Source organism: Protopterus annectens, chromosome 5.part1 (genome assembly GCF_019279795.1).
Source record: "Protopterus annectens isolate FY-2018-M chromosome 5.part1, PAN1.0, whole genome shotgun sequence".
Lineage (NCBI taxonomy): Eukaryota > Metazoa > Chordata > Ceratodontiformes > Protopteridae > Protopterus > Protopterus annectens.
In genome coordinates this window covers 613,754,884-613,768,390 of record NC_056736.1, presented here as the reverse complement: position 1 = coordinate 613,768,390, position 13,507 = coordinate 613,754,884, and the positions used below count along the sequence as shown (strand labels likewise).

Below are 13,507 nucleotides of genomic sequence, written 5' to 3'. Positions count from 1 at the left end.
AGGGTGGAAAAGGAAGTCAGCAAGTAGGTGTGTTCGACTGATGTCCTGACAGGACATGATTCACATTTCCATGACCATTAAAAAGTGCACATAAAATTCAGGAGTCCAGCAGTCTCTGGGCCTCCACAGAGGTGCTGGTACCAACCAATAGTCCACACAACCTGGTGCTGCCAAAGAAAATTAGGACAGATGAAGCCTTAGGGCATCTGGGTGGGGCATCTTACAGCTATTGATATCACCAGTGGTTACTAGCAGGTGTCCTTTACTCCTAGAGAGATCAGCCTTTGACTCTTTTTGGCTTGTACAAGTTCAAAGATGCCCTTTGGGATGAAAAATGCCACAGTGACTTTCCAGAGACTGGTAGATTGTACCCAAACAGAAGATTTTTGTTCTTGCTTGCCTAGATATTGCCATCTACAGCCATTCCTGACAAGAGCACCTTCAGCATGTCAGGGGTTGAGGCAGACTACAGAGGGTAGAGTTTACCATTAAGCCCAGCAAATATCAGGTGGGTATGGCAGAGGTCGCCTACCTGTGACAGAGTGGGGAGTGGTAGGATCAGGCCAGAACCTGCCAAAGTGGAAGCCATTTAGGCATGGCCTGACCCTGTTACCAAAAAGTAGGTGGAGGGCATTCTTAATGCCAGCAGGGTACTACAGAAAGTTTGTCTAATGTACCATAGCAGCTTCCCACAGTCCTGATGAAAAACAAGCCAGATAATTTAGTGGACCACAGCATTAAGCAGGAATTCCAGAAGCTTGGAGCTTTGAGGACCCCCTGTGTTAACCAGTTCAGATTGCAGCAAAGAATTTGTTGTGCAGGTGGATGCTTCAAACCCTGGGGTGTACTTAACCAGGTTTGTTCAGCGGGAGAAGAGCACCAGTGGTATCTCAGCCATAGGCTCCAACCTGGGGAGGAATGCTATGCAGCTGTGGAAAAGGAATGCATAGCCATAGTGTGGGCACTGCAAAAACTTCAGCCTTTTCTGTATGGAAGAAAATTCAGTTAAACGACAATCCCAACATAGCTAAAAATCGAGCCAGCAAAATACCAAGTTACCAAGGTGGAGCTTAGTGGTGCAGGCATACAAGAAGCAGCACAGCAGCAGGGTTAGCAATGCAGATGGGCTCAAGACAGAGTGGGGCAAGGTATTCCCAAATATGCTCAACCCTCTCTCAAGGGTCACTTGAAAAACTAGCTTGAGCTCAGGGGTGGAAAGAAATGCAATGTAGGGAAAGTCAGCCCAGCTATCTGGAATTTTGTAAATTAATGTCATTTTGTGACAGATGATTTTATACAAAATTTGTACAGAGCTAAAATGTTTCCAAAGTACCCTCCTGGAACAGATTTAACCTCAACTATCAAGTTTTGCAGGTTACTTTAAAGCAGAGACATCAGTCAATGTCTAGACCTAGACACGAGTCTTGAAAAAGTAGTATTACTAGGTTTAAAAATCTGTTTTATTGTTATGACTTAAGATCTTCAAACATCTGAGATGCATTTCAGATATTAAATTGTTAGTTCTGACAAGGGGGTTTAGCTTGGAAAGTACCATCCAACCTAACCCAGCAGTAATATTGGATATGTTTTGGATCTAGCATGAACATCCACTCATATGCACTTAGTTGATTTAAGGTATAGTATCTTAGATATAGCTATAATAAAGATTACTTCAGATGTTTTCTGTATTTGAGATGGTCCTGCAGAGTTTAAGTGTGATTTTGAACTGAAGTTAGTGTTGAGAGTATTGTCTTATATTTATCTTTGTGATGGATATTCGAGACATTTAAGCTCTTAGAATACCTTCATATTTGGTGACACTATACAAGCCATTCCTAAATAGCCTTGCAAGTCTTTGTTAGATTACCATATGGATTAATAGTAACATTACACAGGACTGGACACCCTTTAAGGACCTTATGATAGCAAAGGGTGGCTAGTGGCAGCTGGAGCTACCTTAGTTTGGGAAGGGGGCGTAGCTAGTAAACCTGTGCCAGCATAGCTAGTAAGCCTGTGCCAGCTTCCCAGTTGTGTGTAAGTGAAAGTGACAGCTACTTGGGCAGGGAAACTAAGCACTGGTTGGACAGAGGGTGCTGGAGGTCTTAAGTTTGCCACTCTGCTGAGATCTCAACCCTATAAGAGGGAGAAACTTGCCCCAGATGGATCTGTGCGCTAAAGGGAAATTGCACTTTCCTGTACTTGTCATCCTTCCAGTGTGCAAGCCCCCAGCTGTTAGTGGTGAGGATAGAGGCTCCTTTATTACTGGGCTACTGCAGGGGCATCACAGGGATAAAAGCCCCAAAATAGGGACAGATTGTAAATATTGGTCTTATAAAGGTTAGTTTCCCCAGAGACTGCACAGTCTGGAATAGGCTTCCCATACATACCAGAGTACCTTATGGACCCTCTTCAAATGCAACCTTGATGAGTTATGGGAAGCCTTAAGATTTGTCCCAGAGGGTTTACATTTGTCCCTCATTGACTGGGGCAACAGGTGCCAACTTTTTTGGAGGCTAAATGCTTGGCTAGGCTTGTAAGGGCCCCAAGGCCATTAGCCTAGTAATCTATGATCCTATAAACTTGGCTTAGTAGAGATTTGTTTACATGCATTTTCTGAAGGCTATGAATTCTAAAATGCAAACCCTATGGCATCTCCCTTTAACTTTCTCCAAACCTTTTGAGTTTCTAATGACAGGAATGACATTCAAGTCAAAGTAGGATTAAAGTTAATGAAATTAGTTTTGCTTTGCACCTGCAATGTGCCCAGTAATAACTCCTGCAGTTTGTACAGAGTTGCATGTAGATTCTTTAAGACCCATTGCGCCTTCTACTATTAGAACTCTGGACATCTTCCCCATTGCTCGTTTCTGCCTGCAAATCCTGATATTTTTAAGACCCTCTGTATGCAAGACACTAGTCACTGGGTGTAGCAATTTCATTGATCAATGCTGCTCTTCATGGACCACATATCTGGTTCTTGCATCCATCTTTTGAACTGTTGATAATAGGGATCCCAGTGATGTGAACTTATGCTTTCTATAATGCTTTGTGGCTCATGTTTCCACTGTTTCAGCTACTTGGCACAATCCCCAGTGCAATATTGCCACATTATGCCTTCCAGTATACAGTCCTTCTGCCATTACTATCAACCAGCAACAGGGTTAACCGTTTCCATTTCTGTTTTACAAAACCTTCATTTGTCAGTTTCTCCCTGTTCAATGGACTCTGGAAATATATGTGGTATTGTGTAGTGACTCCAATGGAATGACTGGATTGATTTGCCAGAAAAAAAATATGCAGGACAGGCCCAAAATCTGGACAGCTGAGGTACAATTGGGTAAACAGCAAAACATGTTTGGTGGTCATGGGACCAGGCCTGCCATACTGTGGGAAAACAGAAGAGCTCATGTTAAGCCACTTTAATAGCTTGCAACACAACAGTTCTGGAGTTTTTCAAACTGGTTATGAAGTCAATGCTATGCAGAGCATGCAGTTTCTAGTTTACAAGCTTGGCAAAGTTGCCCCCTCCCCCAGAGCATGAAGTGTTCTTGCAGTACATTGACAAGTCATTTACCTGACACTGGATAGCTTCAACTCTGTAAGGGTTGTAACCTTTCATACATTTGCGGCACAACTGCTTAAAGTAAACCTGAAAAGAAAAAAATATATATGGTTACCTACACATTAAGCCAGTCAAAAACCTGTAAATAAGCAGTCCCTTAAACCTAGTTCACTACAGGACTGGTCAGTAATACAGAACTAGGATAATGCAGTTACACAAGGCAAACAAATCTGGTCATCTGAAAATGAAACCATGCCAGAGGCCCACCAAAAATACTGCTATGGAGTTGTGAAGTACAACATGTATCATTACCCATCAACCTCTTAGCCCCAAGAAATATGCACAAAGTGTGGGGGGCAGTCCAAGGGCACTACATATTGCTCTTATAAACTTAAGCTGTTATAACAGATTTACTATTGTACCTTTCAGAAAAGGCATGGTAATGCCCGAATATCAGTAGGGATGTTAATCCTAATAAAACTTGGGGTAAACAATGAAGAGTGCCAAGAGGCAAAAATTTGGAGAGTCGAGATATTCCATGCATTGATAGGCAGCCATGCACAAACAAGCATTTAGGAGGGGTTGTAGTGATACTTCCAACTAGAATCCTGCAGATGTTCACCACAGCAGTGACTCCTGATGGTCAGTGTAGAAAGGTATTGTGCAAGGCAACAAGATCTTCCTACAGACATGTCATGAACAGCACCATCTAGGGACATTTCATATGTGAAAGTATACCCGTGTGGAATCCTGAAAGCACTTTACCAGATAAACAAAAGTTGTCAGAACAGACAAGTTTAAGTCAGCCATTTGCCACCCCCTCCCCAGTAGTCTGTTTGAATATAGCCACACCTACAGCCTGGTGAATCAGGACTTTCATACCAGCTGGTCAGGGAAGAGTCAACATGCATGTCTGCTCATATCTTCCAAGTGAGAGGGAGAGGTCTGTCATGAAAAGCATGGGGAATATTATCTAAAAGACCAGCCATAATGAAGAGTTTAAATATAAATATATTTAATAAAACATGAATACTATTTACAATAAAGCTTCAATCCCAGGAATTAAAGTGTGCAGGTTCATACATTTACAGAAAAACTCAACTAATCTCACCAATTTTCCTGACTGATCTAAATAATTTCTTCTCTGGTTACTTACTAAGAGCAAGGTGAGATCCTTGTCAGGTTGCAAAAAATAGTGCCCCAACACTTGTCACCTAGTATTAAACAGTCACCTAGTATTTAAAACAGTTATGTATGACATGTTACTGTAATCCATCTAGCCATCTGACTTGTTTCCATACACCCCCCCAGGTATAAGGTGTCAGGATTTAGCACCTAGGTGTCAGTACAGAGCCTTAAGATCTGCTGCAGCTCCTGAAGTCAAAACAATCGAACCCACACACTTCGAGTAGCAATGTTTACCCAACAATACAGGAAACTTCCTAGTACAAATGGTCTGCATTCAAAACCTGTGAGACTATCTTTGCCTAGGCCCAGTAATTTATTTTGGAAGATTTTTCTATGTCAGGTGAATTGATATTAACCTCCAGTATCCTCTATTACAATGCATAGATTAGTTACAATACAATCAGGACCCACTATTGGCACTTTAAAGCAATTTTACAAATACATTTTGTAAAATCTGTACAAATTTTGATATACAAATAATCAAATTCCAGCTAGTTGTTCTGTCATATCTAGCACATCCACTGCCCTACTTCTGGCACAACTTGCAATACCAGGTCACAAAAGTAACTGCCTAAAGCATTCACCTTGGCAGGTGCCTGCTCCTCTCCACATGAAAGCAAACTGCTGCTCAGTCTTAAACTCATGTACCCTTTTCATGTATGGGGCAAGATGAAGTACACATGCAATACATTTTTCTGCTCTTGCCTCAAGAGGTAAATAAACCTAGTCCAATTATGATCGTTACACATCACGGGACAGTAGCAGAGATTCACCTGCTCAAAATCCTGTAACTGCAGAGGTGAAAGTCACCATGGACATTTTAAATGTAACCATACTTTGACCAGGTTAATCCCACTAAACTAGTCTTAACACATCATCCAGAGGACACGAATCCAGCACCCCGGATTCTGCAGTGCCAACAATAGTCACCTGGAGGGAATACAACCCACAACCTTGTCTTCCAGCATTCTTCCAACAGATGTGCTTCAGTGCTACAGAAGCAGCTTTAAACACTGCTGATACAAGCCTACCAGTCAGTCCCTTTGTAATTAGTTTAGACCATAAACCATTTTGGGACGACTGCTTGACTAGCAGCACTGTGTACCTTGAAATACAATCAAGCTACCCACACCAATGGAAGTGAAGCTACATGGGATGCCCTAACCAAAGTGGCAAGGAGTACCCTCTACTGCAGTGAAAAATGGCCTCCAATGTGGCCTGAAGTGGAAAGTGAAGGCTTTGTAGCCTTTAGTCTGAAATGTTTGGCAAAAAGGTCTTCTGGAAGGTGGAGACCCAAAATGGGCTCTGCAAACCAACTCAGTGAATGCAGTGAAGTCTACAAATGCATATAAATGAAATAAGTGGTGTATTCAACTGGACGTATAAGAGAATTTAAGTACCTTTATCTGCACTTTAAAAAAAAATACAGTATTTAAATTGATTTTAACTGTGTTGCAGGAATATTAACTGAACTGGAAGTTTTGACTCTGCTCTTCAGTTAATCTTAGTGAACTTGAAACTGCCCGCCCCTCTTGTAAATTTGTATTTGGATACTCCTGGGCCCATCTCATTTGCTCACTCAAATGAGTGCAGTGAGATCATATTCTGATTTCAAGCACTCCTGTGTACAAAGAGCATCTGGGAAACAAAAAAAAAAATTAAGCTAGTTTCCTGCCTTTCCTGTTAAGTGGTATAGACTATTTGTGGGCTTCTGAGCTCCCAGGTATAGACTATTTGTGGGCTTCTGAGCCCCCAGGCCCTTCTGTGTTGGAGGGAAGCCTTCTAGCTTAGTTTTTTTTTCTTGTAACTAGCCAGTTTTCTAGTTTCAGCACTCAAATCTGTTTCTTTGATCTCAGCACTTGTTCAGAAAAAAAATAAAAAATTCATCTGCTTTTACTGTACTTGTTTCTACCCACTTTATTTCTTTTTCATTCTAAGCCTTTTGGTTTAAGCACTTGGGCTTCAGACCAGTTTTGCACCGAGAGGGTTTGTGGTCTGCACTGTAGTGGCAGAACAGGTAGCTTACATCCTTCTAGGTTGGGAACTGCTGATTGAGGGCTCAGTGTCTGTTATTCTAAAAGTGTATTAATTCTGGTTTAAGCACTTGGGCTTTCAGGCCAATAATTTTACATTAAGAGGGTTCGTGGTCTGCACTCAGATTGGACTCTGCCCTTCTGAGCTGGGAATTTCTGGTTAAAGGCTTATAGTGCATGCATACCTGAACTGCTTACTGAAGTTAGTGCGCCTTGTTTGCTGTGGCATAGACTTGATTCGGGCCTGCTGGATCTAGCTTTGTTTGTGTAACTTGAGCACTAATCCAGGCATTCTCTAAAGTATTCAATTGCATTTATTACTGCTTGGTAGTAACTTGATTAAAGTGTAGCTATCATTCCAAGTCTTTTGGATTAAGCACTTGGGCTTCAGACCAGTTTTACATTAGGAAGGTTTGTGGCATGCACTGTGGTGGCAGGACAGGTAGCTTTCATCCTTCTAAGTTGGGAACTGCTGATTGAGAGCCCAGTGTCTGTTATTCTTAAAGTGTAAGAGTTCTGGTTTAGGAACTTGGGCTTCAGGCCAGTTATTTTACATTAAGGTTTGTGGTCTGCACTCTTGTGGGAGAAGAGGCTGGACTCTGCCCTTCTGAGCTGGGAATTTCTGGTTAAAGGTTTATAGTGCCTGAATATTTGAACTGTATCTTACTGAAATTGGTACACCTTGTTTGCTGTAGCAGACTAGATCCAGGCCTGCTGAATCTAGATTTGTTTATATGCTTGTTTGTTTGCTTGTTATTTCCCTGGAATGCTAATTCCACCTAATACGCGGCTTCTCAGCGCTTCTGTGGATCACTAGTAATATCTGCATTGCTTACTGTACTTATTTCCTTGTTTCACTTGAAAGTTAGTGTCATTTTTGCATTTAGGTTACCTGTAACACATTGCACTTAAGTTACCTGGCACTTGTGCGCTAAAGCAATTATATAAAAGTCAGCACTAAAAATTAAAAGCACTACACCCTCACTCCCCATTGGCCCTTGTTTTCAGTTAAGGAATTCCCAATATTATTCTAGCATGTCCAAAGGTCAGTTGTCAATCTCCTCTCCGGTCCAGCTGGTGAATCTGGGAATCTTGAGGCAATGTTACAACTGCCTCATGTACAGAGACGGGTCCTCCTCCCAACAAATTCCAACACATGTGAGATGCAACCATATAGCCAAACTGGAGGCTAAGCTATCTCACAGTACTGGCATAACCAGTCAGAAGGAAACACTCACTACAATTCCAGTCTCACATAGACCTACCACGACAGCAAACCAAACACATAATCACACAAAAACATACTCTGAGGCTCTAAAGATCTGCCTAAGCAGCAGAGACCTCCAAAGCAGACACCCAAGCAACTGCTACCCCAAAACAAAACATGTGCAACACATCTCACAGCCAGTGTGCCAATCACAGCCCTTAAGACTAAACACACCTGATACACTTGTAATAGGTGACTATAGTCAGGCACACTGATGTCCTGCTCACCAGGCTGAACAAGGAGGGTCACGGTGAGTAGCCTGTCGGGCACTAGGATCCGCCACATAACACAAGAACTCAGGTCACTCCAAGGCAAGTACAAATATGACTCAGTCATTGTCCATGCTGGTGTGAATGACCTGAGACGTACCTCCCTGGACTACATGAGACAAAGGAGCTCTGAGCATGTAGCCCAGGCCGGTATGACCCTGACCTTGAGTAGCATCTTACCCTCACCAAGAATGATGCCACAATATGAAGACAAGATGACCAATTTCAACAACTGGCTCAAGTACTGGTGTCATTCAAAGGGGATCAAATGCCTGTCAGCTTGGGATGATATGCTAGACAAGCCACGATGCTTCACTAGGGACGGCTTGCACCAGTCACTCCTGGGCTTTCGGATATTGGCAAAGGCTCTTGCCACCCCATAGTGCCTTTTTTAGGCAAGGCTCAAAAGACAAACCCACCTCCATAGGTATCACAAGGGATATGCTACTCAATGCCAGAAGTCTAAACCTCAAGATGCACGCACTCAAAACTCTCCTTAGCATGGAGAACAGATATCTGTGCAGTAACAGAAACCTGGTTCAGGGCTCCCGAGAGCACCCCAGCACTACCAGGTTATACCTCATACCATGCTTTTTGGCCCCAAAACTTGGACCAAACCACAAGAGGGGGGAGTCTCTATATTCAAAGATACCCACACCTCCAGGTTGGTGGCAAAGCACGAAGCATCAGAGACTATCCATGTGCAACTAACAGTGGGTAAAACTGCCTTCCAGTTTATAGCCTGCTACAGACCACCCTCCCAAACCCAGGAACCCCACTCAGCCTTTGAGAACACTGGAAAATATGAAGGTCTCTCCAAACACCATTATATTGGGTGACTTCAACTACCCAAACAGACTGGGAGCATTACTCTAGCTCCAACACCCTAGCCCAAAGGTTCCTAGAATTTATAAACTCAAATGCTATGGAACAACTTGTTACTACTCCCACAAGAGGGGAAAACATACTGGACCTGATCAACATGGGGACTCTATGCTCCAGACCAGAAGTGTATCCCTCACTGGTAAGATCAGACCATAAACTAATCTCACTGGATACTTCTCTAAAGCAAATTTCACACTCCTCAAAACAGAGGTAGAATCCTTCAAAGCCCCCGGGCCTGTGGAAAATATGTCCCAGACCGCAGAATCCTTTATAAATGCATTCTATGAACACCTTCAGGAATGCATGGATCATGCGATCCCAAATAAAACCAAGACCCAATCCTCCAAAGGCAGACATCCTGTCTGGTGGACCCCAGCCATAAACAAACTATACAATAGGAGGAAGCTACTAAATGATAGAGCAAACTCCCAAAAAGGGAAGGCATCACTGATCAGTATTAGCAAAAAACTACGGGCGCTCATAAAATTGTCCAAGACTAGCTTAGAGAAAAATTGCAGAGGACACCAAGGATAAATCACAAGGCTTTTAGTTATGTTAGGAACCTGGGTGGTAATTCCCAGATATGCTCAGAATTAGTCCAAAATGACAAAAAATACACTGAACCCACAGACATTGCCAACATCCTAGATGACAGGTTCAGAGCAAACTTCTCCCCCCCCCCACCAAAAGGGCAAATAGCTATCCCAGCAGAGTGCTGCCCCCCTGACATCTCAGATGCTCAGGTAAGAGCCGCCCTCTCCAAAGCAAAACACAGCATCAATGGGACCAGACTTGTGTCCCGGGCTGCATCCTACATGAACTCCAAGAGCTAAACCCAAACATAAAACTACTGTTCAATCTCAGCCTTACTACAGGATGTGTGCCCAAAGAGTGGCGTACAGCAACAGTGGTCCCTCTCCATAAAGGTGGTGCCTCAACGGATCCTGGAAACTATCACCCCATAAGCCTGACTAGCTTGGTCTGCAAAGTCATGGAAAGGATCATCATGGACCTCATAAATAAAGATATTGGGGACCTACAGAAACTGGATCCTACCCTGTTTGGCTTTGTTAAGGACAGATCCTGCCTCTTAAACCTGGTTGATTTCTTTGAAACAGTCACCAAGGCCATTGACGAGGGGAAGGTGGTCCACACAGCCTACCTGGACCTCGCAAAAGCCTTCGATACAATACCCCACTCTGGCATTATAGATAAGCTCACCAGCTTAAATATAAACCCCTATGTCACTAGATGGATTGCAAACTGGCTCAAGGACAGAACCCACATGGTTAGAATTGCTGGAGCCATGTCAGACTCCAAACCAGTTACAAGTGGTGTCCCACAAGGCTCAGTCCTGGGACTTCTCGTTCGGCATATATTTCTCGGAGGTACAGGCCAACACGCAAGGACTGTGGCTGACCAAGTTTGCAGATTACTGCAAACTGGGCGCCATAATAGACTCTCCAGCCAACACAAGCATCCTCCAAAAGGGCCTCAGACAACTGGTGCCAGAGCCATGGCCTCAAGCTAAATGCCAAAAAGTGTATAGTCATCCCCTTTGGCAAAAACAAAGTGCCCACAAATTACCACATAGGTGGTAATCCATTAAGTACAGAAGTAATTAGGGACCTGGAGACCCAAGTTGATAGCAATCTCATTTGACAACCATGTGGCCAAAGTGGTTAGAAAAACATTTTATATAGCCCACCTAATCATGAAGGGATTCACATCTAGATCAGGGGAGGTAATCGTACCTCTTTACTCATCCCTCATCAGGCCCATAATTGAGTACAATGCCCCTTTTGGGATGTACCTTACCAGACACCTGCAGCAACTGGAAAGACCCCAAAAGTACCTCACCAAGAGGCTCAAAGGGCTCAAACAGATGCCATATGCTGCCCGGTTAAAGAAACTCCAGTTCTACTCCGTGGCATACCGCCTGTTCAGAGGCGATCTGTGCCTGACGCCATGTCCAACCCGGAATTAATGAACATGCTGCACCTCAGAAAATCCAAATCCCATCGAGCTACGTGCTAGAGAGACTTGAACCTCAGCACTGAAATAAATAGGACATGCTGGAGGGACAGATTCATAACCCAGAGGCTCCCTTCACTCTGGAATAAAATCCCAGTCCAGGTTAGGCAGAGTCCCTCATTGACTCCAAGAGGAATCTTGAGTGGATGGGAGATCGTAGGTTTACCCCGGGTATCACTTCTGTGTCACTGTTGGACAGAGGCACAGTATACCAACCTTGAAGGGCATAGCAAAATAAATTTAAAATGGGTGGCAAAAGCCAAACACATTCTGGCTAGGCTTATAAATGCCCTAGGGCAGAGAACCCAGTATGAACCCAGTATGAACCCAGTATGAACCCAGTATGAACCCAGTATGAACCCAGTATGAACCCAGTATGAACCCAGTATGAACCCAGTATGAACCCAGTATGAACCCAGTATGAACCCAGTATGAACCCACCCAGTTGGTTAAAAACAGGACCATCTTGCTCAAACTGCATCATGGAACAACTGCTCAGCTAATGGACCATCTTGCTCAAACTGCATCATGGAACAGCTGCTCAGCTAATTTTGTTAACATTACTGCCTTTAAGAACTTTGTGAACTTGAGAAAAAAAAAGTGTCAAGCATGACCCACTGATTAGTACCAGCACAGTCTTAGTCCTAAAAGGAAGCCAATAAAGTAAACAAATTCTTTAAAGTCTTTTTGCGAAATACCTGTGGAGAGAGTTTCTGAATAAAGTTAGTCATGAACACTTCAGGCTTTTCTTTTATGAATAGTGTACAAAATTCCTTAGTCACTGCTAACTCAAGTGTGGGTTATGTATTGGCCAACACCAAGGTTGCTGAAGTTTCTAGCATCTGCTAAGCCTTCCAGACTGGATCTTCTACATTCCACTGCCTACCAAGCTCAGAAAATTCTGTACAAGGTACAAAGATGTCACAGAATTGTAGCATTCAGTCCCAGGGTATACTTGCAATGGACTAAAGTTCCAATTAACTCCAAACATTTCCAGCTCCTTCTGACTGCAGATTTACTACTTCTGCAAAACAAAGTACACATGTCAAGACTGAAAGATGGTACATATACACCACTGCACTTCTGCCAAAGTGACAAGTGCATCTGTACAGATTGTCCCCTTAAAATATAACTTGACCAGTCCGACTTTCCTTGATACAACCTGGGCTCCGAAAATTAGTTACAAAAGGCAAACTTTGCAACTCCAAATGGAGCATGCCTAACACCTTGGACTGTCGCGTGCTGAAAAAATATCACCTATGAAGGAGACCTCCAGATTTATTCCCTCAGTGAATAGGATACATGAAGTTTGCAACGAATTCGAGAAAAAGGTGCAAGAGTTTAGGCAGGCTATAAAGCGGCTTCAAAGCTTTTACTATAGATTCAATACAAAATAAATAATTGCACAGCAGTGATGGTAAAGTCACAGCTTCAAATTCAGTAAATTAGTAGGATCAGATGACAGCCTACTTTTTTCATCTCAGTATTCTAGACAGGACGCTAGACACTGTCCAATTAGTCGTAATGAGTGATGAAAGTTAATGAAATAGGCAACAAATGAGAACTTACCTTATTGGTCCCAGAAATACACCACACGTAAGCACTTTCCCACCTGGTACTACATTCCTTGCAATGAAAGTAGCCATACTTCTGTTCCAAGAACTGAAAAGAAAAGAAAGATAATCAAGTTTCTGCTCCAGGAAACTGGATTTGTAATAACTCCAGTATAACCTACATTGTCACCCACTTTTGCAAACAGTTATGTAAACACTCAAGCAGCCCTGGAACAGCTCCTATATCCAGATAGGGCCAACCATGTTAGCATATTTGAAAAAGCACTTGAACTTACATCTCCTGGCTCCTCAGCCTTTCTACCCTGCAGGACCACAAATATTAAAGGATGCCAATTCAAAACCAAATCAAAGTTCCTGCAATTCACACAATAAGAATCGGAGATGTCAAGGGATACACTGAACTATCCTAGCCTACAAGATTTAGGATGACGTGGACTGCAAATGCCTTTGCCTTGTAGTTAATCCAGGTCTGGAAACATTAAGCTGCAAGTCTATATTAGAGCACAATCGCAAGACATTTAATAACCCTCAAAGTCCCCTCCCAGCTGAAGACTAACTATAATTTAGTAAGTCATTTATAGTTGCGTCAATAAGCTGAAATGCTAAAACGAGTCTCTACAAAGGTATGTAGAGAAGCCATGTTACAACTCATGATGTATACTCTGAGCTACTTCACACCATGTCAGACAACCAAC

The 13,507-nt window shown here is 42.9% G+C and overlaps 1 protein-coding gene across 1 annotated transcript in view; it reads right to left on the bottom strand.

Annotated features, from left to right (window-relative positions):
- ZAR1L (zygote arrest 1 like) overlaps positions 1-13,507 on the bottom strand; it is a 57,099-nt gene that overhangs the window by 30,331 nt on the left and 13,261 nt on the right. Inside the window, exons 2-3 of the mRNA XM_044072877.1 lie at positions 12,808-12,900; positions 3,575-3,649 (exon numbers count right to left, since the gene is read on the bottom strand). Coding sequence (XP_043928812.1) covers positions 3,575-3,649; positions 12,808-12,900 — 168 coding nt within the window. The remainder of the gene's footprint in view (positions 1-3,574; positions 3,650-12,807; positions 12,901-13,507) is intronic.